At 45.5% G+C, this 27,273-nt stretch overlaps 1 protein-coding gene across 1 annotated transcript in view; it reads right to left on the bottom strand.

The window, feature by feature from the left end:
- Positions 1-319: 319 nt before the first annotated feature.
- IQCA1 (IQ motif containing with AAA domain 1) overlaps positions 320-27,273 on the bottom strand; it is a 96,846-nt gene continuing 69,892 nt past the window's right edge. Inside the window, exons 12-19 of the mRNA XM_041464153.1 lie at positions 26,617-26,678; positions 24,084-24,166; positions 21,548-21,655; positions 18,936-19,132; positions 10,088-10,174; positions 7,322-7,499; positions 4,475-4,713; positions 320-427 (exon numbers count right to left, since the gene is read on the bottom strand). Coding sequence (XP_041320087.1) covers positions 320-427; positions 4,475-4,713; positions 7,322-7,499; positions 10,088-10,174; positions 18,936-19,132; positions 21,548-21,655; positions 24,084-24,166; positions 26,617-26,678 — 1,062 coding nt within the window. The remainder of the gene's footprint in view (positions 428-4,474; positions 4,714-7,321; positions 7,500-10,087; positions 10,175-18,935; positions 19,133-21,547; positions 21,656-24,083; positions 24,167-26,616; positions 26,679-27,273) is intronic.

The following is a 27,273-nucleotide window of genomic DNA, read 5'->3' on the forward strand; positions in this document are numbered from 1 at the left end:
TAAGGAGAGTTACTTGCTGAAATAAATGAGTATGGCCTAAAAGTTGATGGCATGTTACAGGTCTGAGTAATGAACCCTTCTGCCCCCTAAAATCTCTTAGAATAAATAATGCTTGAGCAAGTCAGTGCTCATTAACTCTTTATCCTCTGAGAGCTACATGTTACATCTCATCTGATTTTTTTTCTTTTTTTAATAACTTTAAAAAATTCATTCAGAGAGGAATTCTCTTCCCTGGAATACCTATAACAGTAATCTGCTATGCCTTCACAGAGAAATAGAGTTGTGACTGGTATGGCCAGGTGAAAAATCCTTGAGGAAGTTACTTTTTCCCTTTCCCTTTCCCTTTTCCTTTCTTTTCTTTTTCTTCTTCCTTTTCTGCCTGTGCTGTGCTCCACGCTTTCCCCAGCGGGGTCTTGGCATACCAGGCCTGGAGAACCAAAACAGCATTTAATAAAATTAAAAAAAATCCAAACAGGGCAAGTCAGACTACTTAAACATTTTACTACTATAACAGAGCATTCCTTAAAAAACCCAAACCTCTTAAAATCCAGGCTGGCTGGTGGAGAAGCCAAAATGAAACCCTCAGATCTCTTGAGAACATTATTATCCCAAGAAGTGCAGCAATTGATCGAGCTGAGTCTCATTAACAGCAATACTTAGCTGGGCCATTTGTGTTGCTATAGTTATGGAAATGTTAAATTCCATGATCAACCCTATTTCCAGAGAATATAGCTCTTGTCAGAGCTCCCTCTGCTCCAGACTTGGCAACAGACAAATCATCCCCTTCTCGTGCCTCTGCAAATCGATGCAGACAGCTTTGATTTCCATGAGGGAGCTTAGGAAGCAAAACAAACCCCCAACATTAAGAACCTGTTTATTGCTTTCAGATGCCTGTTCACAGGCCTGTGACTTGTAAATGATTCTGGTGGAGCTGCTCTGCAGACTTGCCCAGCTCCTGGGCTGTGGTGTCAGGGAGGCAGCTCTAGGTTGTGAGAGTGATAGGAAGTGAAGGAGAAGGGAGGCTTTGAAGTCAGCACTGGGAGGGAATTATTCCTTCCCTGGGTGTGCAAGAACCTCACTCAACAAAGTCCTGCCTAAACCAGAGACTCACATTCTGCCAGGCAATGATGAAATGCCCTCCTTCCTGACCACAGGCTGCTGTTTAATGCCACATCTCTGCCCAGGTCATCTCCAACCTCCCTCTCAGTGTGGCATCCTGTGAGGTCTGCCTTTTCCATCTGCTCCACCCCGAATCCTGCTCCCAGCTTGAGCCTGTTAAAGCATCCCTGAAGAATTTGCCCTGTCCACTTGCCCAGTGTGTGTTACAGGAAGAGAAGCTGGGACAAGTGGTACTGGAAGGGTACAGGGAAGGAAAACTCAACATGTTCCTCTCCTGACCCCAGATGGTCCTTCTGGTGTCACTTTTCAAGATGGGGTCAAGCGTCCAGCTGCCTGCTGGACACTGCAGTTCTGCTTTAATTATCTGAATTAGCTGAGCTCCTCTCCTCCAAAAACCCTGATGAAAACATCCTCCAGCCTCCTGTGTGCCCACATTGAGGCAGGGCATGGATGGTGGTGGGCAGGAACCCCAGTGAAGTTGAATTTTTCGCTCTCAGTGAAGTTGGATTTTGCTGCCTTAGTCCCAGGCCAAACTATTCTTGGTTTTGGGAGAACCACAGAGCTGGGATGTGTTGCTGTTTCTGGCCCTTCCCGTGAGAGGGATGAGGTGGGGATTGTGAGTTGGGCTCCAGCAGGAATTGCCTTTCCCTGGCAGTAGCTGAGGGAAGTCAGGAGAACCCAGTGATGTCTCTGCCTGGATGAGACTCCATGAGGCCACAGAGATTTTATTTCCCTCTCAGTTTTGTGTCCTGGGTGTAACACCCTCCAGACCTTATGTGGGAGGTGGAGAAAGTAGGAAAACCTTGCCAAGAGCTTTCTGGGAGCTTGGTGGGGTGTAAAGAGCTGTTTGATCATCTCCCTGCCAGCTCTGGGTCACTGGCAAAGGACTCGAGGCATTTGGCAGGAGAAGCCAAGAGACCTGGGATGTCTCTTTTTGTTCTCTTCCCAGTTCTTTGTGCAAATATTTCAGTGCACAACAGTAACTTTTCGTCTCTTTAACTGGTGTAGCTGTTCCATGAAGTCAGCTCCTCAGACACAGCTAAAATGAAAGTCCATTTATCACCAGCATCTGAACTGGGGATGGAAGTTACTGGCAGCAGTGACTGATCAGTGTTAAAATATTTGGCTTTTGGAGGAGTGATGTTCACAGGCTTTGGAATGGGTTTTCTTTGGTATTTCTGTGGCTGCCACATCCCTGGAAGTGCTCAAGGCCAGGTTGGATGGGGTTTGGAGCAACCTGGTCCAGTGGAAGGTGTCCCTGCCCATGGAATGTGGTGGAACAAGATGAGATTTAAGGTCCCTTCCAACCCAAACCATTCCATGATTTTGGTCCAGTTACTACCAGGCAGAACTGGTGTGGTGAGCTGGCTTTGCCTCTCCAGAAATCCCTTCTGCGTAAGGATTTGTATCAACCACCCTGGCACACTAATTTATAATTTCAAAAAATGTGGATGTGTAATGGGGGCAGAAATTTGAGTAAATGGAAGGCAGAAATCACATTGTCACCAAATTTTGCATTATTTATATTCATTTTGGAACACTGGCAGAATATAAATGTCAGACTGGGAGATTCATGCTTTCAGGGAAGAAAAATCCAAGATTCATCACAGGGCTAATCTTCACTTGGAACACAGTGTTTCAGCTGCCCCACTTCCACAAGGGACACAGCAAAGCAAGGGGAAAGGTCCAGAATTGGCAGTGATTGGAAGCTTGGGAAGAGGGGCTTCTGTGTGAGGAGAGATGGGGATTACTGGAGTTAATTAATGCACAGGGCTATTTTGACAATCCTCCTCCCCTGTGCCATATCACAGGTGCTGCAGCAAGGCTCCGTGACATTTAAGGGAAACAAAATTCCAACGGATAAAAGGAAATACTTTCTTAAGGGCTGTAATTAATGCAAGGAGATGATTGCCATGGGATGCTGGGGACAGGATCATTTGAGCTGTGTTCCAAATGAAGGGCTGCCTGGGCACTTTGTGCTGTACAAAACAGGCCCATTTTATAGTGACTGGGATAATATTTTCAAGTTAAATTCTCATTTTTCAAGTTAAACTCACACTAAATACTTGCTCTCATGTTTCAGGGTACAAATGGAGGACTACTTGGAGCTGGGAATGATGGAGTATTTTTTTTTTCCCCTTTGCTCTAACATTGAACCATTAGCCTTTCCCTGAGGAGAGATATTGGTTTAGCATGAGGGAAAAAAAAAAGAGTAATTTGCCAAATATCACAAATGCTGCCTGTGTTGAGTGAGCCAAATGGCTCTAAATGGAAATTGGGAAGTGCTCAGCAGGGCTGGGAGAAATATGCACTATCATGAGGTCAGCAGTGGGAGAAGCCTTGGAGAACACCATGAGAATCAGCATCCTGTTTGTGGTGGGAGGTGCTGGGGGGTTCGAGGAGCAGGACAACAAGGAAACCTTCCAGCCAGGAAAGGTGGGGGGGTTATAAGCAGTAGGAATTATCAGGGCTGTGGGATGGAGGATGCTCTTTTGGGGTCTGCTGGAGCAGTCCAGAGGTCTTACCTCATTGGGAGCCCCTGGTGTGGGCTGCCTGCAGCTCCCTGGGGCACAGCAGGGCTCTGCCCAGGGCCCAAGGACTTTGTAGCATTTATCAGGCGGGAAGCTGATCCATGGGTTTTTGAGGCATGTGTAGAATCACAGAATCCCAGAGTGGTTTGGGCTGGGAGGGACCTTAAAGCTCAACCCATTCCACCCCCTGCCATGGGCAGGGACACTTTCCACTGTCCCAGGTTGCTCCAAGCCCTGTCCAGCCTGGCCTGGAACACTGCCAGGGATCAGCAACAGCTTTTCTGAGCACCCTGTGCCCATGAATAAAATACACCTCAAACTCAGTTTTGCCCTCAGGATTTTATAGCCCCGAGGGATGGAGCTTGAGGCAGAAACTCATTTATTTTAAAGGCTGGAAGGAAAAGTTTAAAATAAATTATTTTTGAAATTATTTGAGAGAAGGGCTTAGATTTTGGGACATTGAATGGCCAGGTGTTTTGCCTTTGCAAGGTGGTGTATCCAGGCTTGCTGAACACCTCAGCTCTGGAAGGAAAAGGACAAATGCGTGGAATTGATGGCCCCTGTGTGTTTTATCCATGCAAGTGGAGGCTACTCTGCTCAACTTGAGCAGCAGCAGGTTCACCAAAGCACTCTGCCAGCTGTGTTGCCAAAATAAGGACTGGTTTGGCACATCCCAGGTTGGGGGAGATGGGTTTTGGTGCTGTTGAACCCTAAATCACCATTCAAATAGTGAGGTGCCAACCCACCAGCACAGTGAGCAGGTCCCTTCATCAAGTGTGGCTGGACATGGCAGGGAATGACCGAAGACAGGAAACAGAATTCACCTGGAAGGTTTCCTCCTCCTCTTTGTACACTGGGTCGTGCCTGGCCAGAGAAGTGACAAACTCAGCAGTCCTCAGTGGCTTCCTGGCCATCTGCAGCAGCCTCAGCTCAGTCAGCACAGTGTGCACCACGTCCACAACGTGTCCCTGCGTGAAGCCATCCGACACCTGGGCCAGGCAGTTGAGGTTCAGCAGCTTGGTGAGGGCCCCACCACGCTGCAGGATGTAGTGCTTCCACAGTGCTGAGCATCAGGACATACAAAAGAGACAATGTAAAGACAGCAATTCAAGGAAAGCAGGAGAAAGAAATTTTATTATTATTTATTTTGATACTGGAACAAGAAAATAAGGACTATCGATCAGGAAAGCCAAAATTCAGATTTTTTTTTTTTTTTGGTGTGCGCCTTTCCTTTTCAGATTTGCAGCACAGGGGCCTTTAGGTGTGTGTGCTTTTAAACCCTTACTGATAATTTTTGGCCACCAGTCAGTACTTCTCAGCAAGTCATTAGAGTGGGGTGGGTATGTGTGTAAGAATGGAAAGAACCACTTGTGTGTACACACAGAACCTGTCCAGTGCTCCCATGTGGATGTGCAGAGTTAAGTACCTTTACCACCAGCCTGGTTTTATTTCTCTGACCCTCATCACAGCTTCTTCCTGCTGAGCTGAGGGCTGCTGGGGGGCTCCATGTCCCAAAGGCTTCCAGCTATCAGGTACGTGTTGCAAGGTGCACATTTTCTGTGATTGGGGTTTTCTGGTTACCTGAAAGGTGAACTTGGTTGTATCTTTTAGCTGTGAACTTCTGTGACCTGACTGATTTCTTTGGGGTTGTGAAGTGGCTGAGATTTTGCTCCCAAAGAATAGCAATAATACCAATCTTTTGGTTTGTTTTATGTTAAGTAAGGCTCTGTTTCAGAGAAATTTAGGAGAACTTTGATGTCGCCTCCTCAGGCTTTGCTTTAAAGCATTATACAGAAGTATTTGGAAAAGATTAGGAGGATTATGGATAAGAGGTTAAAAAGTTTCTTGAATGAGACATTTTGAGTCTGCTGTGCTTGAATGCTCAGATGTAGCATGAAGATGTTGGGTGGAGGTTGGTGCTGCTGGAAAAGCTGCCTTGTTCTCCCTCGGACATCAATACCACAGACTGGAGCCCATAACTATTGACAGCTCTGCACTGCATTTCTCACTCCAGCAATTTGTGGTCTCCCACTTGAATCATGCTTGTGCTCAATAAATATTGGCTGAATCACTAATTCATAAAAGAGGAATTGATGCACACAGGCAGATATTGTGTGCTGGGGCTCCTGGTGCAGGTGTGTAACACAAGGCACTGCCTTGCTGGGTGATTAATGGCAAGAAATCAGTATGGGATTGTGAATCTTCCAGTTTAATGATTTCCATTGTATATTTACTGCTCCCACTGAGCACAGATTGGAATACTCTGGTCTGTAACCAGAGGGAGGGCTGCAGCAGACAGGTAGCTGTGCACGGTGGCTTACAAGTATTTGTAATGTCATTATTTTTCTGTCAAAACAAGTTTCTTTCCTTCTCAAAGGGGGTGTCAGGCACTGAAAACTGACAGGATTGGGAGCTGAAGATCCTATTTCCACAGAACTTCAGGGAAGGTTGGGGCTGAAAAACAAGACATGCACTCTCTTAATTGGGGCAACATCAAAGAATTAAAACTACACATTCATTCTGCTTTATAATGCCATTAATTAACTTTTTTGGGCATTCTGAAGTGTGCAGTTGAAATCCCTTGAGCTGGCCAATTTTTTGGACTCCAAATTAGTGGTGAGAGTCCCAGAATGTGACAGTTCAACCCCCAGAAGTGAGCACAGCTAAATTCAGCTGCTGTCACCTCCTTTCTCTAGGTTTTGCTCGTGTCTCCTTATCTCTCAGCAATTCCTCAGAGCTGTAACCTAACATGAAACACATGTTCCCTTGCTTGCTGACCATCTCCCATCCACAGAAAGAAAATTATGGAACCTGGGAGAGGTTTGCAATGTGCTAGGCAAACAAACTCTGTCCTGGGCTCACCCAAATGTGCATCACCTGGGTACCTGGGCTGCCCCTGAGGGATGCAGGATGAAACTGGACTGCACAATGTGTTTGTCAGAGCTTTGTAACTGGACAGAGCAAAGAGTGCCTGTGTGGCAAGGTCCCTGAGCCAAATGGGATTTCTTTTATTGCTGTTTATTGCAGATTTCAGGGTGCTTAAAACCTCAAAACATTGGAGGTTTGTTTTATTAGAAAAGAACCCTGCTTTCCTTGAAAGCTTTGAGTCTCAGTACATGGAATATTCAATGATTTTGTCAGAATTTGCATTTGATAGACCAGACATGCAAAATCATGGATGCATGTACAATTTCTCTTGTGATCTGTAAGCACAGAAAGTGGAATTTGTGAGAGAGAAAATTTAGTCCTCCTGACAGGGTTTGGTTTTGGAGAGGCTGAGAAGTTGTGTTGTTTAGAGTATGGAGACCGGAAATTCAAAACTGCAAACTGGAACCAGAAATTCAGAACCAGTGTGTTTAAAAAAAAAAAAAAAAAAAAAAAAAAAAGAAAAGAAAATGTGTGCTGAAATAGGGGGAGGGAAAACCAGCTGAGTTTGGTGCATACTGAACTAACAGAAAAATGTCAATTGGTGGTGAAGAGTATTTTAAACTCTTCTCCCAGCTTCCACTTTTATTATTTGCCCTTTGGAGTAGTCTGATTTAACCTACATTTTCAGGACTTGAGACACACCAGGGGCCTGACTTGAGCTGAAGGACAGTTCTGAGGATAAGCAGCAACAAGCAGGAATTTTAAACAGTAGGATTAACCCCGAGGATGACTGAAATACTTGCCAAATCTTGTCAGGTAGTCAGGCTTGGGGATGAGAATGATTTTCTGGTAAACTTTGCAGAAAGGTCCCAGATTGGCATCAAAGGGCCTACGGGAGGTGCCCACGAGCAGAACTCTGTCCTTGGGTTTCAGAGCCCTCAGGAACTGGGGCAGGAGCTTTGCCAGGCGTTTGAAGTTCACCTGCAGCACGTGGAAACAGGAGAAGGAAAGAGTTGTTAACGATGCTGACAGCTCAGCGTTAATGAGCTGGAGCTGTACCTGCTGCCTGCAACAGGATTTTGGGGTTTTTCAGTACTCTGGTTGTGTTTGGTATGAGCTGGTGAGATATCAACACAAGTAGGAAGATTCTGCCTCCTCAAATTCAGGTAAACACTTAGTTCCTGCTTCTGGTTTTGTGGGTTTGTGCCAGTGCCTTTCACTACTGAATTTATGGTCTAGTTATTCAAAGGAAACAGTTAATTTAAAGAATGAAATCCTTATTTCCAGCTCAAGGAGAAATATTGCAGGGACCTGCACACCTGATGAACCTCGACAGGTAGCAAATTGTAACCTAGTTTGGAATCCTCCCAGCTCTTGGAGGTTATGATTTTCTGACTTCTAACGGTGCAAAATACACTCCCTATTTTTTGCTGTGCTTTCTAACTTGCTGGGGCTCTGAGAACAAAGGTTCTTGGAGCTCAGGGTTCATTTCTTTGCAATAATTCACTACTTGACTTTGTAACACATTTAACTGCTACTTACAGAACAGATGAGTATTGAGCAGAACTTTTTATTGGAGAACCTTTTATATCAAATATAAATATTATTTATATTTGATAATGTTCAAGTGAATATTGGCTGGAGAAGCCTAATCAGAATGTAGTGGTGTCATTACTGTTAATCAATAAGCTTTCCCACAAGTTTTGGGGTAGAGTAGCACATTTATTTTTTTTCCTAAGTAAGCCTGTCTTAATACAATACATCTGGTGGATCATTCCTCTTCTTCTCATGGTCATGCTATGCATTTCTGTCACCCTGGGATGAGCACAGTGACTGATACTTGCCTTGGCTTCTGAAGGCTGAGCTTAGCTCATCTTTCAGGATGGGGCTGGGAGTAGCCTGCTCTAGTGGAAGATGTCCCTGCCCTGCAGGAGGTGGAACAAGGTGACCTCTAAAGCCCCATTCGACCCAAACCATTCCATGATTCTCCAAAATTCCAACACTCCCAAGGCACCTCTGCCTGTCCTTCCAGGTTCATGCTCTCTCCTCTAAGTGTTGGATGTGCTGTGAACAGTTTGGGATATGTGGGATTCTGAGCCTGAAGCCAACAGACTCCCACCAAGGGCAGGTCTTGGGATGGGCACAAGGGCCAGAGGGGATACCCTGGACTCTGAAGTGGGCAGGACAGGAAAATTTTTCACACTAATGGCAAAGCAAGCAAGGATCACAAGTAATCCAGGCCATTTTGGGCCCCTAATCTTAATTTTCATCCCCATCTGCCAGGTTTTGAACCCAAGAGAAAGGTTCCCTCTCACTGTTGGGACCACTAAGGGTTGCAGTGATGCCCTGTGAAGGCTGACCTAGAACAGAGGCTGGACAGAGCTAAAGAATAAAGCAGGGATTTATTAAAAGGCCTCAATGGATGCACCTTGGGCAGCACAAGAGCCCAGCCAGGGCTGCACCCAAAATGACCCAAAATGGTCACAAAAATGGCCATGAAGTCACAGGGTCTCTCACTTTGATCAGTTCTGCTCTATTTGCATCTTGGAGTTCATTGTCCAATTCCAGCCTTAGCCCATGAAGTCCCATCCTTCTTGTTTTTCTCTCTTCATTCCACCATTGTTTGTGCTCTTGGGCCTGAGATTTGGATCATTTGTCCTTGGTCCCCAGCTAGAGAAGGAATTGTTTTGTCTCCCTACTCTGTGCAGAGAGCTCACCATGCCCTCATATGAAGCTCAGAACTGCACACTAGAGCAGCACAGATTGTGAAAAACAGAAAAGCTAAACCTGAGGCATCACCTCTAGGGATCACTGCACACCCATCACCTCACCCAGCCCTGGCAGAAGGAACAGCCCCAGCCAAGGTTGGGTTGTCTTTTGTTGCCTTTCCAAAATACATTCTTGTGACCACCCCACAGACACTCTAAGAAAAAAAGGTTTAATTTTTCACATAAAGCTCTAAAATAAAAACATTTTGTAGGCAACAGGAACTGGGGCAAATTTCTCCCTGCTGTGGTGTTGTTGCAGTATATATGGGGCAGTATTTTACTTTTCTTTCCAGTGGGGAAGCCACACAGGAGAGGAAGGAATGGAAGCAGTGGCATTAGGACTCCTGGGAGACCAAAGAAAATAATCTTTAATTTTATCTAATTAATACAGGCTCGTTGTTTTTGCAGTGGAAATCTATCCTTGTTACTTTATTGTTCACTTTGGCTCCATGCAATTTCTCAAATTAATAGAGCTGAACAATTTGAGCTCATCTCAACTTTTAGCTTCTTGCTTCATATTTTGAAATTCTCCATTATTCCCTTTTACTTTCCAGTGCACTGATGAGCAGTGACTGGACTATTTTTAAATAAAGCAAGGATAGGTGGAAAAGAGAAGTGTGACCTCTTGGGGGCTCTTAAGAAGTCACAAGACTCTCTTAAAAGCTAAAAAAAAAAAAAAAAGTTAGTGAGACAAGCTATTATCAAGCAAGCTTTGGCAGGTCTGGTCATAGTGGTATGTGCTTTGTGTGGGCTGTAGTGCAACAGGAGAAATTATCTGCACTGAAATAAAGAAGAATTCACCTCTTGTTCTCCATTTGGTGCCCCTTTGGAATATATTCTCTCAGTGTCTCCAATCCACACGACTGAAGGCTGCAATTCCTTGCCCACCTAGGAGAAAATGGGGGAGAAAAGGCAAGGAGTTGATTAAAACAGCTGCAATTTCATACCTGGGAGCCTGTCCGTGTGCTTTTGAATCCAGATTTCAGCAGCTCAATTAGCCTGGCTTATTTTTTATCCCTGGGAACGTTCAGCAATCATGGATTGCTGAACAGCCTTGGCAAATCCAACCCTTTCTGGTTAGGAATGGAGCATTAAGAGCCCACCCCAGACTGGATCATTTTGTCTGCTACGCTTATCTTTAATTTGTCAGCACCAATTCAGTTGTGCTCCTGCAAAAGGAACCTGGATTGGGTGTTCAATGGAAAATCATGGTCCGAGGGCAGCTTTAGGCTGAGGCTGGGATCCCACCCTGCTTTTCTGGATGGAGAGACAGGCAAGGCATGGCTGTTGCATGAGAGGGAGGGCACTCATCATTAAGCAGAACAGTTTGTCAATCTTCTGGTTGAAACTCCAGCATTTAATTTGCAGTGAGCACAAGAATTAAATTTGAAAGGGGGGGGGGGGCATTGTCCAAAACTAGGTTTTCCTGCTCCAAAGTTGGAGGCACGATACCCCTGGTTCACAGCAGGATGGCAGCAATGCTACAGGCTTTTTCCACATCCTGCACTCTTCCCCATTGCTATAGAAACGCCAGAGGTTGAGCCATTCCAGAGGTTTAGACACTCTGCTGCCAAATTTTAATAACTTTCCAGTGGCTTTCAGAGTTTGCTCAGCAACAAAAAGTGATGGCTCGAGGAGTCAGCGGTAACGAGAGAGAGAGAGAGAGGCACAGCTTCCTTCTATCCTGCCTTTTTCTTATTTTATTTTTTTCCTTTAATTCCCCCTGGCTGAAGCTGCTGCTTCCAGGAAGGCAGCTTACAAAACCCACGGGCTGTGTACATCACAGGCTCCTGGCTGATTGACAGCCAGGCAGGAAGAATTAAGCAGTGAGCACGGTTGCTCGCAGCACTGCGGCTGATTTTTGTGGCTGTGTTTCAAAGAGTGAGTGTGTGTGTGCAGGAGGAGTGGGCTGGGGATGGGGAAGAGCACAGGAAACAAGGGCTGCTCACTCTGTTTGCTGTGCTGCTGATGGGGTGAAGTGGAAGCAATGCCACCTTCAGCATGTGACACTTTCATGGGTGGCAACTGGTCAGTCCTAGAATATGCCAAGTGATACCTGCAAGTCCAGAACAGCTGGATTGTAGAATCCTGGAATGGTTGGGACTGGAAGGGGGCTTAAAGGTCATCCCATTCCACCCCTGCCATGGACAGGGACACCTTCCACTATCCCAGGCTGCTCCAAGCCCCATCCAGCCTGGCCTTGGGCACTTCCAGGGATCCAGGGGCAGCCACAGCTGTGCCAGGGCCTGCCCACCCTCACAGGGAAAAATTCCTTCCCAATATCGCATCTAAACCTACTCTCTGTCAGTTTAAACCCATTTCCCCTTGTCCTGTCCCTGCAGACCCTTGTAAATAGCCTTTCTCCATATTTCTTGTAGTGCATTCAGGCACTGGAAGTGATGCCTCAGGTTTAGCTTTTCTATTTTTCAGATCCTGTACTGCTTTAGTGTGTAGTTCTGAGCTTCATATTAGGGGATGGTGAGCTCTCTTCACAGAGTAGGTAGACAAAACAATTCCTTCTCTAGCTGGACAAATGATCCAAATCTCAGGCCCAAGAGCACAAACAATGGAGGAATGAAGAGAGAAAAACAAGGATGGAATTTGATGGGCTAAAGCTGGAACTGGACAATGAACTCCAATATGCAAATGGACCAGAACTCATAAAAGTGAGAGACCCTGTGACCTCATGACCATTTTTGTGACCATTTTGGTTCATCTTGGGTGCAGCCCTGGCTGGGCTTTTGTGCTGCCCAAGGTGGATCCATTGAGGCATTTTAATAAATCCCTGCTTTATTCTTTAGCTCTGCCTAGTCTCTGTTCTAGGTCAGCCTTCACAAGGCATCAGGAGGGGCACCAAGGTGACCCCAAAACCTTCTCTTTTCTAGGCTACACAATCCCAGTTGTCTCAGCCTTTCCTTGTAGGAGAGGTGCTCCATCCCTCTAATCAGATTGGTGGCCTCCACTGGGCTCACTCCAATAGGTCAATGTCCTTCCTGAGCTTTTTGCTTTGGTGGGTGGCAGGAACTCAAATATTTAGTGTTAATAGTGAAGATGAAAACAAACTAAAACCAACTTATTAGAAAAGATATCACATCCCTGGGAGCCTGTTCAGTGCCTGATGCTGCAGTGGGAAATACGGGTAGGGGAAGGTTACAGAGGCTACAAAAGCTGTTGGCAGAGGTTGGACACTGCTGGTGTCTCTCTTTGTCCTTTTGGTGGGGTCACCACAGGCTGGGAGGTGCAGATATTCCTTGTTTGGCTTGGAGATGGTTTCTGTGGTGAGCAGCCCCCCTGAAATTCAGCCTAGGTCTGAAATCCAATTATACCTTCATTTTTACAGGAGAATGCTCACTGTTGTCACACCTTTCATCCTCTTTGCCCCCTTTGTTTCCCCACTAAGTGGAAATACAATGAATAACCTCAGTTTTGGCCCCTAAAGAGAGAATTTCCTGTGTTTTCTGCTTTGAGGCAAAGAGCTAAATGTAGAAAATGGCCTGCATGTGTTTGTTGCCCAGAGAAGCTGTGGATGTTCCACCCCTGGCAGTGTCCAAGGCCAGGTTGGACAATGGGGCTTGGAGCAACCTGGGATAGTGGGAGGTGTCCCTGCCATGGCAGGGGTGGACCTGCATGAGCTTTAAATCCCTTCCAACCCAAACCATTCCATGATTTTTCAGGTGTTAATAGACATTCATATAACCCAATTGCACACGCTGTGTTTGAGCCTGGCTGTTTCCTCTTGGAAATCCAGATGAGACACCCAGAATCCACTGGCATCTAATTTAAATTGTTGGCAGATCCGTAGCTGTCTGTATATCCCCCTGTGAAAGTGCTCCATTTGAATTATCCATGGACAGTTTGAATCCATGGATAATTAAATGCACTGTACATAATTAATTTGTAATTGAAATTTTATTAGCTTTGCTGCAATTCCACAATTTGTTGGAGCTGCCAGCAGATGGCCCCTTAACCCTTCTAATACCACACTGAGTGAGATTGGGAAAATCATTATGGAAAAAAAAACCCAAAAATCCCTCTCATCCTGCTGTCAAGAGTCATCAAAGATCAAACAGCACTTTTGAAAGCCTTGGGTTCAACTTTTCAAACCTGGGAGCCAGAGTTTAACAGTTAAATGGTTGCACTTGAAAATGCAGGAATTTGATTCTTGCCCAGCACATGTTGCACAAGGCTCCTCCAAACTTGAAGGATTTGATGGATTTTTTTTTTTTTAAGGCCCAAGATTTTTTGGAAGCTCAAGTTATTGCTGAAAATCTTAGTGCTCTGTAGTTTATACACCCAGAAATGCTGCACTGAAACCTGTGATTAGACCTTTTCAGTGGGAGCATCACCAGGTAAATATTCCTGTGCTGCAGTGATGATGCCACTGTGTTCTGGTTTGTGAGGCAGAAAATGACTTGCTACAGGATAAATTTAATTTTTAACCTTAGGGTAACACAAGTTCAAGCTGCTTTCTCACAGAAATAACTGCATATTTGAGCACTGTTGATACTTAACACTTCAAGGATCTAAGAATTCCAGCAGGCTGAGCTGCACCAAGAGCAGAATTGTTTTGGATGCTGGAAGAAAGACTCACTGTACTGTTCCCGAATTTTAGCTGTGGTGAGAGAGTCTTGTGGCATGGAAATACTAAACACACACAGAATTCCGTCAGTGTACCAGGACAAGCTCCTCAACCTGCCAGAACAATGGTCTGGCTGAAGAAACAATACAGCAGTGCTTATGAACAAATGAACATGAATCAGTGGGAAAAAATTAAATTATTGGCAGACTTCAAAATTCTGTTGCCCCTAAATGCTGGGGTTGTATCATTTAATCTAAATAAGCTCCATCATATCCCTTTTTTGGGTGTAACACTTGAACAGTCACCTCTGAGCTGCTAAAGAGCACACCCAAAGAGGCTGATAAGAGTCCCTGAGCACTGACAGTGTTGAAATATTTCTGGACAATATTTCTTTCTGTGGGCCTGCCCAGCACACACCGAGCTGCTGACACACACACACACACACACAGCTTCCCTGCTGGCATTTCCTCCTGGCCACCTCTCCCCCAAGCTTTTAGCCTGGCCAGAGCTGCTGTAATAAGGTTTCCCCACGTGTGGCTTGGGGCACAATGTGCTCTCTGTGTGCTCTGTGGCCCCAGAGAGGGGATGAACCCCTGGCAGGGGCTGTGTCCCTCTGCTAGTGATTAACCCCCTGGCTGCCTCGTGCTTGTCATTTTTATTGCCCTGCAGCTAAACCTCTGAACTACCTGGGCTTTTGTGTCACTGAGTTGTGCATTCTCCCCTCTCCCCTCGCTCCTTTCTGGATCTGATTTTGCTTCCATGCCTCCTTCCTTGCATCTTTCCTGTATTTTATGGGGATGTAGGAGAGCCAATTGGCACAAGCTGGCAGCTCTGGCTGGGAAATGGGGCTGAATTGAAATATTCCAGTGTGGAATACTTCAATTAATATTGAAATATTAAGCAAATAATATTTCATTAAATTGTTATATAATGTTACTTGAAATAAATAATATTTAATATTGAAATATTAAATAAATAGTATTTCATTAAATTGTTGCATGATATTACACTGAAATAAATAATATTTCAATGTTTAATTGAAACAAATAATATTTCAATGTGGAATATTCTGGTTCACGCTTCAAGGGTGAGTTTTGTTTTTTGGGGGGGGGATTTCTGGGAAGTGCTTCTCTGCTGGAGACAGATCCTCCCCTTTTTGCTGTGAAGCAGAGCTGACCTGGCAGGATTTGCTCAATGGAGAACACAAGTGCTCAAGCTTGGTGTTTGCAGCCTCTTTCAATAGTTTTCCTACTCAATATCCATCTCCCTTACATCTCCTCTGAATAGGCAGATTGAAATGTTGGTGTTTTCCTGCTCTGGTATGAGAAGTCATTTCCTCTGAATGACATTAAAATGCCTGCCTGGAGTAACACTCAAGCCTCTCTTGGATCAGGGCTGCTGCGTCTCCTGTGAGTCCCCTCCCTGAAAAGGGGAGGGGGGAAAAAAAGAATTTGGCTTTTGCATCTGAAACAAATTAAAGTTTCATTTTTTCCCCAGTCCTATTCACTTGTTTAGGGCGTCTCCCACGAAACAAGTGCCAGCAGCCAACACTTCAGTTATGGAAGGAAAGTTTCCTAATGGTCATTTTATGCTCTCCAGAGCTTGCTTTCTTTACAGAAACCCTTTTGTTTGCACATAGGACAGGTAATCAAAAGTGTGAGGTGACTTCACCTTTATCACAGAGCACCATGAATCCTTATTTACTAAATCCTGGTGTTTAACAGTGGTTGTGTGGATCAGAAGATAAGAGGCAAAGAGCTGTCATGTTTCCTGTCATTCACCCACAACTTGCAGTGGCAGGTCTGTATTTTGCTTGACTAACTCTCCATAAAGGCACTTCTGGGAAGCTGCAGTACAAAGCTGCCTTGACAACAGTTGCTGTTTCCAAAAAAGCTGCCCAGAAGTGTCTGATTATGGAGATTTGGGGCATTTTCGGTGATCTCTGCACACGGGCCCTCAGATGGGGGGTACTGTGCTGGGTCAGGTAAGACTGAGAGCTGGGAATATTAAATATAAAATGTCAGCTGCAAGCTACCAACTACTTCCATGGTTTGTCTGCCACATGTGCCACTGCCCAGTATAGTCTTACAATAATCCAAATAACCTGATTTTTGTACCATGGTGGTACAAAAGGGGAGGGCAGTTACCACTGTTTAGCTTTCTCTTGTCAAGGAATTTATCTGGAATGTGTGTTGTTTTCTTCAGCTTGGGTAGCAGTGAATTCCTGCAGGATATAGGAGATTCCTTGTCCTTTGGTTCCTCATTAAACTTTCTCCTTAATACACAAACAATTTTCTTTGTTGCTACTTGTGCCCATTTCTTTTTGTCCCATCTCTGTGCACCTCTGGGCAAAGTCTGACTCTGTTGTCTGTGTTATCCCATGAAAACAGCAGCTAAACTCCCACTCGCTCCAGCTTTATTTTAGCCCCAAACAGCTGGATTTGTCCAGATGTGTCTCACACTCCTGCCCCTTATCTCCACAGCTCTCCTCTGGAGCTGCTTGTCAAGGCCTCTTTTAACAGGGCAGCCCAATACTGGACACAATGTCCAGTTTTGGTCTCACAAATGCCCAATAACAGGGAATAATTAATTATTTTAAGGTGTTTGCTATATTCTTGCTGGTACAGGCAGGTATTTGGCTGAGTTACTGCTGCTGGACTGGAGCAGAGAGAGGGGGAATGAGGCACATTTGGCATTGTCAGGAATAAAGAGGTGGAATATAACTGCAGAGGTGAGAGCCTGTGTGGGAGCAGGATTGTTTCCAGCCTGGCTCTGAGAACCTACAGGCCCTGAGCTGAAATCCTCAGCAGGTGGGGATGTGCTGGTGATCAGCCATGGGGACAGAAGGTGATGGGAGAGCTGAAACCACCAAGGAACTGGGAAGGCAAATGCAACACAGTGGATTTGAATGCTGCTAGGACAGGCCAGCGTGGGGTCACAGAGTCATAGACTGGCTTGGGTTGGAGGGACCTCAAAGCCCATCCAGTGCCACCCCTGCCATGGGCAGGGACACCTTCCACTGTCCCAGGCTGCTCCAAGACCCGTCCAACCTGGCCTGGAACATTTCCAGGGGTCCAGGGGCAGCCACAGCTGCTCTGGGCACCCTGTGCCAGGGCCTGCCCACCCTCCCAGGGAAGGATTGAACACCCAGGAAAGAGAAACCCTGTGCTGTGCCATTGGCTGTGCTGTTGAAGCAGCAGGGTTTGCAGCAGTGCTGCAGTTGGAACAAGTCACCTTTTGGTGAGCAAGGGTGCCAGGGATGCTGTGCCTCCTTTGCTCTGCCTGCAGCAGTGACTGCTCAGCATTCCCACTCTGTCTCCATGGCTGCTCCGGGTAAATTCATCCTGGGCTGTGACAAATATGATCCATCACCTGGGAAAGCCTCACACTGGGGAAACACAACAGCCCTGGACAGCCCTGATTCCATGTGACTGTGAGCAACTCCAAGCCACTACTCACAGGGGTTCACTAAAGTGTCACTGTCCTTTGCAAGAGTTTAAGTAGAGAGAAATAAGCTTGGATTGCTCCCCACGATTTTGAGGAAGGGGTTGGAGAGTGTTTCCAGTTATTTTTAATTAATGTGGGAAAATGTAAGGGTTTGAAGGTACCTGTGTAGGCACACAGATACACAATGTGTGTGTGTATTCTTATTAATGTGTACAAATACACATTTTTTGCATGTTCCTCTTATTGTTCATATTATTTATATGCAAGTATATAAAAAACCCTTGCTATCTTCAGCTGGAACCTTCCCCAGGAGTGCAAAGGCTTCCCTCATTCCTCCTTTGCTCAAATCCCTTGTGCTCTAGCAGGGACTCTGTGAGGGCAGGGACTGGCCTGCAGCAGAGCTGAGCTGTGCCATGGATGAGGGCAGAGAAATGGAGTGCAGAAAGGTGAAACGTGCAGAGAAGAGGGACTGTTAGCTCAGGATAATGGCTCTAAATCCTGTCAGGGAGTGGCAGACCCAGTGCCAGTGCCACAGCATCACAGGTGTGTGATCACAGCACCGTCACCCTTCCCTTGGCACGGCCTCCTCGGGGGTGGCTTTGCTCCTGGCTGTTCTGGGAATGGAGGCACCTGTCACAAAACCTGCTCTAACACTGGATTCCATAAAATACAGCTGATAAATCCCCAGCAACGCCAATTTTAGTAGACCACTGACACTGGAAAAATGTTCCCTTTGGCTTTTTCCCACTCTTTTTTTTTTTTTTTTTTTTTTTTTGGTCTGGAAATGTTTACCAGCTCCCATCCAGAGCAGAAATGCTGAGGACTTAGAATCTGGAAGAAATCTTGCCAGGATAGTGTATTTTTAATTTTTTTTTTTTTTGAGGAGGGTTTGGGCTATGTTCTTCACAGTTCATATGCCTGCTTTCATTTCCAGACTTCTCATACATTTCTGTTCCTGTAATCCTGAACCAGGATTCCTTCTTTTGAAGAACTTGCTGACAGGTAAACAGAGAGCAATACAGGGGAGAGAGCTCTTGTCCAGCAACAGCCCCAGAGAGGAAATTTCTGACCACCCCAAGCCTAGCATTTGATTAAATGCTGCATGGCAAGCATTCCTGGCTGATGTGCACATAAACAGAGAACAGAATTTTCTTTATCTGTGCTGCTTTTCATATTCAAGGTAACACAAAGCTCCCATAAATCTTAATGTGAAAAATGTGGCTGCTCCCAGTGATTTCTCCAGGGGCATTAAATCCTCTGCAGAGCTGCACACACTGGCTGTCAACAAGTGGTTTCACAGAATCACAGACCCATTTTGGTTGAAAAAGACCTCTAAGCTCAAGTCCAACCTTTGACTTATCACCCACCACCTTTCAGCCATCCCAGAGCACTGAGTGCCACATCCTGTTGCCCCTTGGACACCCCCTGGGATGTCCAAGCACTCCCTGGGCAGCCCTTTCCATGAAGAAATTCCTCCTGATGTTTGGAACACTTGAAGGCAGGGAAGGAACTCCAAATCGGGTTGAGCAGCTTTGCTCAAGCTGTGTATGTTCCTTGTTATGGAGGAACAACAGTTCCCTCTTTGTCCCACAAAAGAACTGGACCACCTTGAGAACACCCCACCTTGAGAATCATGTGAAGCATCATTATGAGGCCCTCCCTGCCTGGATACTTCCTAGTGTTGGAAGGAGTGAGGCTGAAGAGGTTGGATCCTGTTTCTGTGCAGATGGCATGGACCAACATTTTCTTTCCAACACCAGCAGGTCCTGTCAGCAGCAGGGATTTCACCAGAGGAGCATTCTCATGGACAGTTTGGGAACCTGTAAAAAGTCATAAGGCATTATTATTGCTTTCATTTAAATCTGCCATAAAGGTAATGGAATGATTCCTCCTTTTTTATTCACCATAAATAATTGATAACATCAATTAATTGTTTCCTTCCTATGGCATGAGTCCTATTGAGTTCAATTCTGTATAACCTGAGCTGAGAGCCCAGCAGATTTAACATCTCTCTTTGGAACAAGACTCACCCACCCTTACTGTACCTCCTGATGGGAAAACTTCACTTTTAAACCCATGTGAGCTAAAAGAATGATTTTGAGAGTAGAGGAAATGCCAGTGCCAGGGTTGCTGTGCTTCCTTTGCTGTGCCTGCTCAGCATTCCCACTCTGTCTCCATGGCTGCTCCGGGTAAATTCATCCTGGGCTGTGACAAATATGATCCATCACCTGGGAAAGCTTCACCATTGGGGAAACACAAGCACAGACAGATTTAGGTGGTTGATGGGGATGGAACTTGTCTTCCCTGCAGGTGCCACCACATGAACTGGGGACAGGTGAATCTCCAGAAATGTCAAATGTTTTATCCATGCCCACTTTGCCTCGATGCCCAAAGATGTGCTGTGTCAATAGTGGTGGCGTTTACATGTGTTTGAAAATCTCTGTGAGCATCCACTGCATCTGGAGGTCTCTCAGCCTGGTGTCCATCAGATTGTGGGAGTGAAACTGGCCCCAAAACTGATGGGCTGCAGAGGGAGCCTTTGCCTCTGCCTGGAGAAGCCCTATGGGTTAATGGTGATGGCTGCTATTTAAAACAAATCCAATCAAGGTGGTTATCTGTGTCCTAATGGTTTAGCATCCCAAATAAATGACAGGGAACTGAGCACAGAGACAAATGCCATTATTCCAGCACGGTGCAGGGTGTAGGAAGTTGTCAGCCACCCAGGCTTTATTAATATTTGGTCATTCCACAGCAATCCATTACTATTGCACAAAGATTTATTAGGAGGGGAGCAGCAGACTCCTCTGTGTTAAAGACGAAGTATAGCTTCTACTATTCTTTCTCCTTTCAGCTGCTTGTAATTTTCTTAATGCCATTTAAGCTGGGGCTTTCCTTGCCATCAGGTGGCTATTTTGAGAAAAACTTTCACTTCTGTGATACACAATTATCTCATGATGAACTAGTTTGGAGACCAATTAAGTGAAATGTCATCCGTAACAGATCACCCCATAGGTGAAACCATTCCTGTACCTTTTTTTTTTTTGGCTCATGTAATAGCTTTTGCTACTCAAAGGCATTTTTCAAACTGCTCTTGCAAGTACCTTTTGTTTGTTTAACTAGTCCAGGGTCTCCTCTCCCTAGAATTTTTGCCAATTGTATAAATGGCAGAAAATTTATGGGTTCTCTTGATTAAGGGGTGTCTCAGGGCTTGATTTCCCTAGATCAGATGGTGTCAAAACACAGCTTTGGAGGAGTCTGGGGATATGTGAAATACATGGTGCAGACAGGGGTAACTGCTGAGCTCTCTCAGCTGATTGCAGACCTTCAGCCTTACCCCAAACCAGCTGAGGGTGTTGTTCCAGGTGGGAAGAGCCCCATCCAGGCTGAGGAGAGAATAACCTGAGCACTTTGGAAGGAGGGAAACAGAGAAGTTCTGTGTCAGCGTTGCTCTGTGTTCTAGGGTGGGAGGCAGGCAGATGCTGGTGATTTTGCCCTCTGAAGGGGATGAGTGGACACTGACACAGCCTGGAGGAGTTAAAATCTCCCTGAGATCCACTCAGGAATGGAAGAGGATGCAAGTGAAGTATTGAGGCTGGAAAATCTAATCTGGAAAATCTAAGGAGTGGAAAGGGACGCAAACGAGGTTTTGAGTAAAGGCCCCCAAGACAGGCACTTCTTGCAATCACTGGAGTTTGGCACAATGCCATTCCCAAGTGAAACATGGGATAGATTTTACATTAAAAGCAGACAACCTGACCCAGCAAAGCCTTGCTAGATATTGGCTAAGCCTGGCATTAAAACTGCAAGGGCATTTACAAGTGTTCTCTGCGATGCACAAAATGTATCCAGACTAATTCCTCCAACGATTGCATTGTGCAGCACTGAGTAACATTAGCCAGCTTGTAAAAGGTAAATTGCAACCTTAGCCCTTCCCTTAACTTGATTAATTTTGATCACTGGAGCTTGTTTTAGCTATTATCTTTCCCAAGTGGGTTCCCTTTATGTGCTGCCATTCACAAACTGTTGCCATGCAAACAGAGATGGGCTGGGGAGGGGATACCTGCCTCTCTGCACTGTTCAAGTGATCCAGCCCTCACTCTGAAGGCTTCATTGAAAAACAATTAGACTGCAAAATGCTTCAGATTGCCACTAATCAACCCTGTCAAAGGCAGTAAAATGCAGTTTCTGGCAGGAAGCAAAGCCCCAGCGTGTTCAGCCCTCTGGTGTGCTCTTACCCAAGGGCAATATTCCATAGAGTGCCACGAGCTGTCTGACTTCTGGGATGGAGGGCAGGGGCTGGGCACCTGTCTCACGAAAGATGCTCCTCAGACAGTCGTAGTAGCCTGTGAGGAGGAAGCAGGAGCTCAACAAATGTGCCACTGTTGTTGTAGAAAGCATAACTCGGGGAATGAGGAGCTGCCACAGCACAGGGCTGTAACACACACTCAGCAGAGCCGGGCTCAGGGACACAAACTGGGCAATATTCTGGTGGAATGTGGCTCTGAGAAAGGTGAAGTGCAAAGGGAAATTGGAGCTGAGCAGGCTGTGGAAGTTGTTCAGCAGAGAGCAGACGGTTTCCAGTAACCTTTGAAAGAAACTTTGTGGAGAAGAATCATTAGCAGCGCCATAAATCACACTGCTGGCAAAGGATTCCTGGATTTGGGATTTTGCAGGGCTAGAATCCCAGTGAACCATGAGCTCTCAGAAGGATTTCAAAAAGGGGAAAAGCTATTTTAACAAGCTTTTCCCTGGCTGGGTCCCATCTCAGCCCCTCGCTGTGTTAGACGTGTAAGCGTGTCACCTCATTTGGTGGGGCTCTCTGCTTTGCACTTCACCTCTTCTTTTTTTTTCCCCCTTTTTTTCAAAAAAAACCTCCACAAAACAACCCAAGGAGATTAAAAATTCCTGACATGGACTGAAATGATTTAATCTTGCCTTGGCTCTGGTTGCAGAGCTATAATCACATTGCTTTCCCTGTCAAAGTCCATATCCAAGCAATGTTGGAGAACAAAGATACAGGAGGATGGGCCACAGGCAGGAAAACCAGTTGTGATGTAGTCAGTGATTATTTTCAGCATAAATTACATATCATTATGGTGATTATTATTGAAAAATAATAATATCTTATGTTTTACTGGAGATAAAAAGGCAGAGGGCAAGAGGCCTCTGGAGCAGAGGCAAATTAGCAGTGGTTAAGAGCAAAAGTGGAGGTATAATTTGGGGGCAAAAAGGCAGACAAGCCCTGGTGCAACTGCCCCCTCCCCTCTCAAGAATAAAATTAATTTCAGGTTTTATCTTTTATTTAAGGAGAAATCAAAAGAACGGGATAGGAATTAATCTTCACAGATTTAATTAGAAGGCATCAAAGGGTTTAATTGCAACTGCACATAAATCACAGTGGATATTCTCTGACTAATTTAGATAAGGTCACCAAGAAAATTAGTTCAGTGATGTCAGTTTGTCATAGAGTGGGGACATTTCAGTCCTTTACTGGCTGTGTAGCACAGTTCCATTCTTTGTCCTTTCCCCAGGAATTGGAAGTGACCTTCCTTAGGCTCCAGCCCTGGAAGGCTGAGCAGATGAAGGCTTCTTTCTCTGCAGGCTTTGATTGTGTCCTTGGAGCCTTCAAGAGAGTTTTTCTGGATTTCAAAAAATGGTTGGAGATGTGCTGTTTTAAAAGCATTTGGGGGGGCAGGGGGGGGGGGGGGTTTTTTAAAAAATTGGGGGGGGGGGGGGGGGGGGGGGGATGTTTGTTGGACAAAAGTGACCTTGATAAGTTGGGAGAACAAAGGCAGAATGAAAATCTTCCTTTACCTGGTGGTCTTTAATGAGCATGAAATGGATGGGACACTTAATTGAAAGAATTCAAGCTCTTCAGAGGAATGGGCAGAGGCTCTGGAGGCTGAACTGGGGCTTCTAAGAGTTTACATAAACATGGCATTTGGGGGTGATAGAAGAAAATTTGTCCTTTCTGCCTTGGCCTTGTATTATCAGGCTGTAGCACTTCTGCTTCTGGATAGCTGCAAATGCAAACCACGGCCTTTGAAACACCTGAATCTTGGGGTTTTTTTGCTGTTAAGATGCTGTGATTTCACTGTGTGCCACCAAATGTTTGTGGGCATGGTGGCAGACCCCACTAAAGTCTGCAAATGTGGGGTGTGGGGTTTTTTTACCCTTTTTTTTTTCCCCGTAGAGCATAGATAAGCAGGTCTGGCTGCAGTTGCAGCTAACAGAAACCAGACAAGAGGAGTGTGAAATGCAGAACTAGGCAGAGACACATCTTACTCAAATGAAGGGCCAGATATGCCTCAAAGCACTGCTCAAGGTTCATGGGCAGTCTGGGAGGTGCAGGGAAGGGGCTGAGTCTTTACAAAAGACAACAAAAGCTGAAGGTACAATTTTTGCTGCTCTCTGGGAAATATTCTGCATTACGGATTATGACCCCTGCTGTCTTAGACTGGCACTGTCTTGTCACTGCCTGGCAAGGGCTCCTTAAAGGGTGTTCTGGTTCCACCTCAGAGTGGCTGTGACATCCACAACCCTTCAAGGCTGCTGGTGTTGCTGCCTGGAGTTAAACACCAGCTCTGCAAACAGGTCCTGCCTTCATTAGCAGAAGTGAAAGCTCCTGAGCAGCCTTGATTTGCATACCTGGCTTTAGATATTCAAAGTGCAGTGACTTGAACTCAGTCCTGACTGAAATAGGGGTCAGTGAAGGTGGAGGGGCTGGAGGTTTGACCAAACACCACGTTTGCTCTAAAATGGGTACTTTACCAATGTAGTCAGAGAGATTCACATTCTTGACTTGGATGACCAATCCTTCTTCTGCAAGCTCCTGGTACAGGGAATCAATGGCCCTACAGGCAAGAGACATCACCCAGAAATGTCAGGAAAAGCTCAGTGCTCTCAGAACTGAGCCAGCCTGGGAGTTATTTGTTTCCCCAGCTTTATAAATGCCCACTGTGGCTCAGAGGTAGCACGATTAGTGCCATCGGTGTGAAATCAATAAGCACAGTTTCTGTCTTGTGCTGAGCAATCTCCTTCCCTCCCTCACAGGCTGGGTCCCCCTCTCCTGCTGACTCCATTTACCCATTTCAGGTGATGCCAGATCAGTTATGACTTGTGTAATGGACTCATTCATTAATATCAATTACTGGGAAATTATTTTTAAATTACACAATAATGGCAATCCGAACACTACTATACCTGTTCACCCAGCTCTCCAATTAGTACTAATTCATTAATTCTTCTTGGAATTTATTGTGTTGGCAACAGACAGCCTCATCTCTCTGGGAACACACTGGGAATGCCTTGCTCAGATCCACCACCTACAGGGCTGTGGTCAGAGGGGGACTGGGGCAAAAATGTCCAGTGGTAGTGTTCCTGGAAGTGCCCAATGCCAGGCTGGACAGGGTTTGGAGCAATCTGGGGTAATGGAAGGTGTCCCTGACCATGGCAGGGGTGGCACTGGATGGGCTTTAGGGTCTCTCTCAACCCAAACCAGTTTGGGATTTCATCAAATGGGCAAAAGGTCCCCAGTGGAAGTTTCTCCCTATCTCCATTAGTGGCTGGAAGTAGGTCCAAATAATGAAGGAGTTAAAACACTTAAATTTGTGTGTGGTTTTCTATTGATGTGATCTTCTCTAAGCTCTCTTTTGGAATTCTAAGTATTAATTTCAAGGACACTTCTGGCACTTGGTTTTATAGAGTAATACTGCTTCCAGGATGATGTAAACTGAATAAACCTGTCAGAAATTCTCAGTGTATTGACAGCATAAACAATATTGTTTTTAGTCTTTTTAGATCTTCAGTGTTTTTCCACACTTTTCACATTCTTTCCCCTCAATTATTCTGTCTTTCTCACCTATCTTAATTGGGATGTCCTGGTCTGGCTACAATAAATATATTTAATAGTGCCTCTCAGCTGGCTAATAAACCTACAGGTATAATTTGAGGTCTGCAGCCTTTTTTCCATTTCAGCTGAGGAGTTTTATGTTTATGCAGTCTTAGTGACACAATTAATGTAGGAGCAGCAATAAGCAAATCCAAAATTTAATGCACCTTCAACAAGGTTGATTTTGCTGCTCTGACTCTTGCTTTCATCCTCAGTGGTTTTATGTTGGGAATGCATCATAAAACAGGCAGAAGGTGGAATGGGACTAACCTGGCAGCTCTGGTGGGAGCAGGACTTCTACTTTTCCTGGTTTATTATTTTTACTGTGCCAGTTAAATGATGCATGTCCCCTGCAAGGGAGGGTGATGTGACCAATCTTTGCTGACTGAAGCCCCCTGTGCCCCCTTCACTGGGCCAAAAGGGAGATTTTGAATCTCAGTTATTCATCCCCTCTCTGGGTTATTTCTGAAATGCCCAGCAGGGAAGAGCAAAGCAGGGAGCCAAAATGCCAGATAAAAAGCCAGCTACTAAAAAGTTCATGTTTTCAGCTGGCTGCATGGTAAGTTTATATCTAAAGAAGCAGGTATGTGCAAGAGCAGTTTTAAAAGCAGGGAATATATCAGACTTTGGCACTGTTCTGTAGGAGAGGTCCTGCTCTGTTATAATCCATGAGACATGGATTTTAAATATTTGCTTGGAGGTGTTTTTTAAATTTTTAAATATATTTTAAAGCAGGTAAAGAGATCACTGGCTGATTGTGTGGTGCCAGCACCCAAGTGATGGAGTCCAGGTCTGGCTGTTCTTGCACAAATGGGTTTGTGGGGTGAATTTCACTGACTGTGTTTGGCATTGTGCTGTTCTCCAGCCCTGCTCCTGGATCAGCTGCTCCCTGTGGTGATGTGCACAGGTGAAAAATGGCTGGATTATCAGGGAACACATCATTCTCATTGAAAATGGCAGGGCAGAGGAAGAAATCCTCTCAGATCCTCCAAATAAAATAAGAGTGCTTCAAAGAGCAAGGGTCCACAAGAAGTGGCCAGGTTTGCCAGGACTCTTACTGATCCATGAGACTGATTTATGGCATGTACACTACAGCTCAGCCATGAAGGGGATTTGGGGAGTGCAGGGGCCTGCCTGCAGCCTCCCTTATTGGGATGGAAAATCTGAGAGTCAACAAACCAGCCAGGTGCTTCTGCACCTGCAGAGAGGGGGAAAGAGGCACGCAGGGCCAACCTCCTGCTGAAATGCTGCAGGTGCTTAGCTCTGCCAACTGCAGTTCACCTGCCTGCAGGGGATGGGACTGGTCCTGGTGGTGTGTGGCAGCAGAATGGGGATTTGAATTTGTGTCTGGTGGTGAAAGTGAGGAAAACCAAGGCTGATAACGGAGATGTAATGCTGAGAGGGTCTCCTTACCTGTCAGGAGTCAGATCTCTCTCCAGCTCAGATATCTTTTTCTTCGCAGGTGTCCTGTCTCCCTGAGGACCACATAAGCAAGCAGGAGTTAGTGACTCTAGCACAGATAAATATTTTTGGATGTAATGCAGCAAAGTGAGGGCCAGAACAGCCAATGTTTCAGTGTTTGAATGTAGCCCAAAGGGAAAAACCATGTCCTTAACCAGCAGTGCCACTGCTACACAGGAAAGCATCCCAGGGTCATTTTGCTCCAAGGGAAGAAGCTTCCCTCCTTCCTTTTTCTTGGATATTAGACTTCTTTTTTTTTTTTAAGCTGGCACAGCTGCCCAGGGCAGAGATGGAATCCCCAGCCCTGAAGGGATTTAAAAGCTGTATGGATGTGGCACTTGGGGACATGGTTTAGTGGTGGCCTTGGCAGTGCAGGTTAAGGGCTGGACTTGATGATCTCTCGGAGACCTTTTCCAGTTGTATGATTCTTATTCCATGATTTTTCTGGAACCCAGTTCTGTGGGTGAGGGGGGATATGGCCCTTGCTCAAGAAGGAAGCAGGAAGGAAAAGGGTGTGGAGTCCAAGTAGCTGCTCCAGAGACTGTTCATATCTTTTTAAAAAATAGATATATATTGAAGTAAAATATCTAAGCAGCTTCCCTGAGGGGA

This window comes from Pyrgilauda ruficollis, unplaced genomic scaffold (genome assembly GCF_017590135.1).
Source record: "Pyrgilauda ruficollis isolate IOZ18807 unplaced genomic scaffold, ASM1759013v1 scaffold172, whole genome shotgun sequence".
Lineage (NCBI taxonomy): Eukaryota > Metazoa > Chordata > Aves > Passeriformes > Passeridae > Pyrgilauda > Pyrgilauda ruficollis.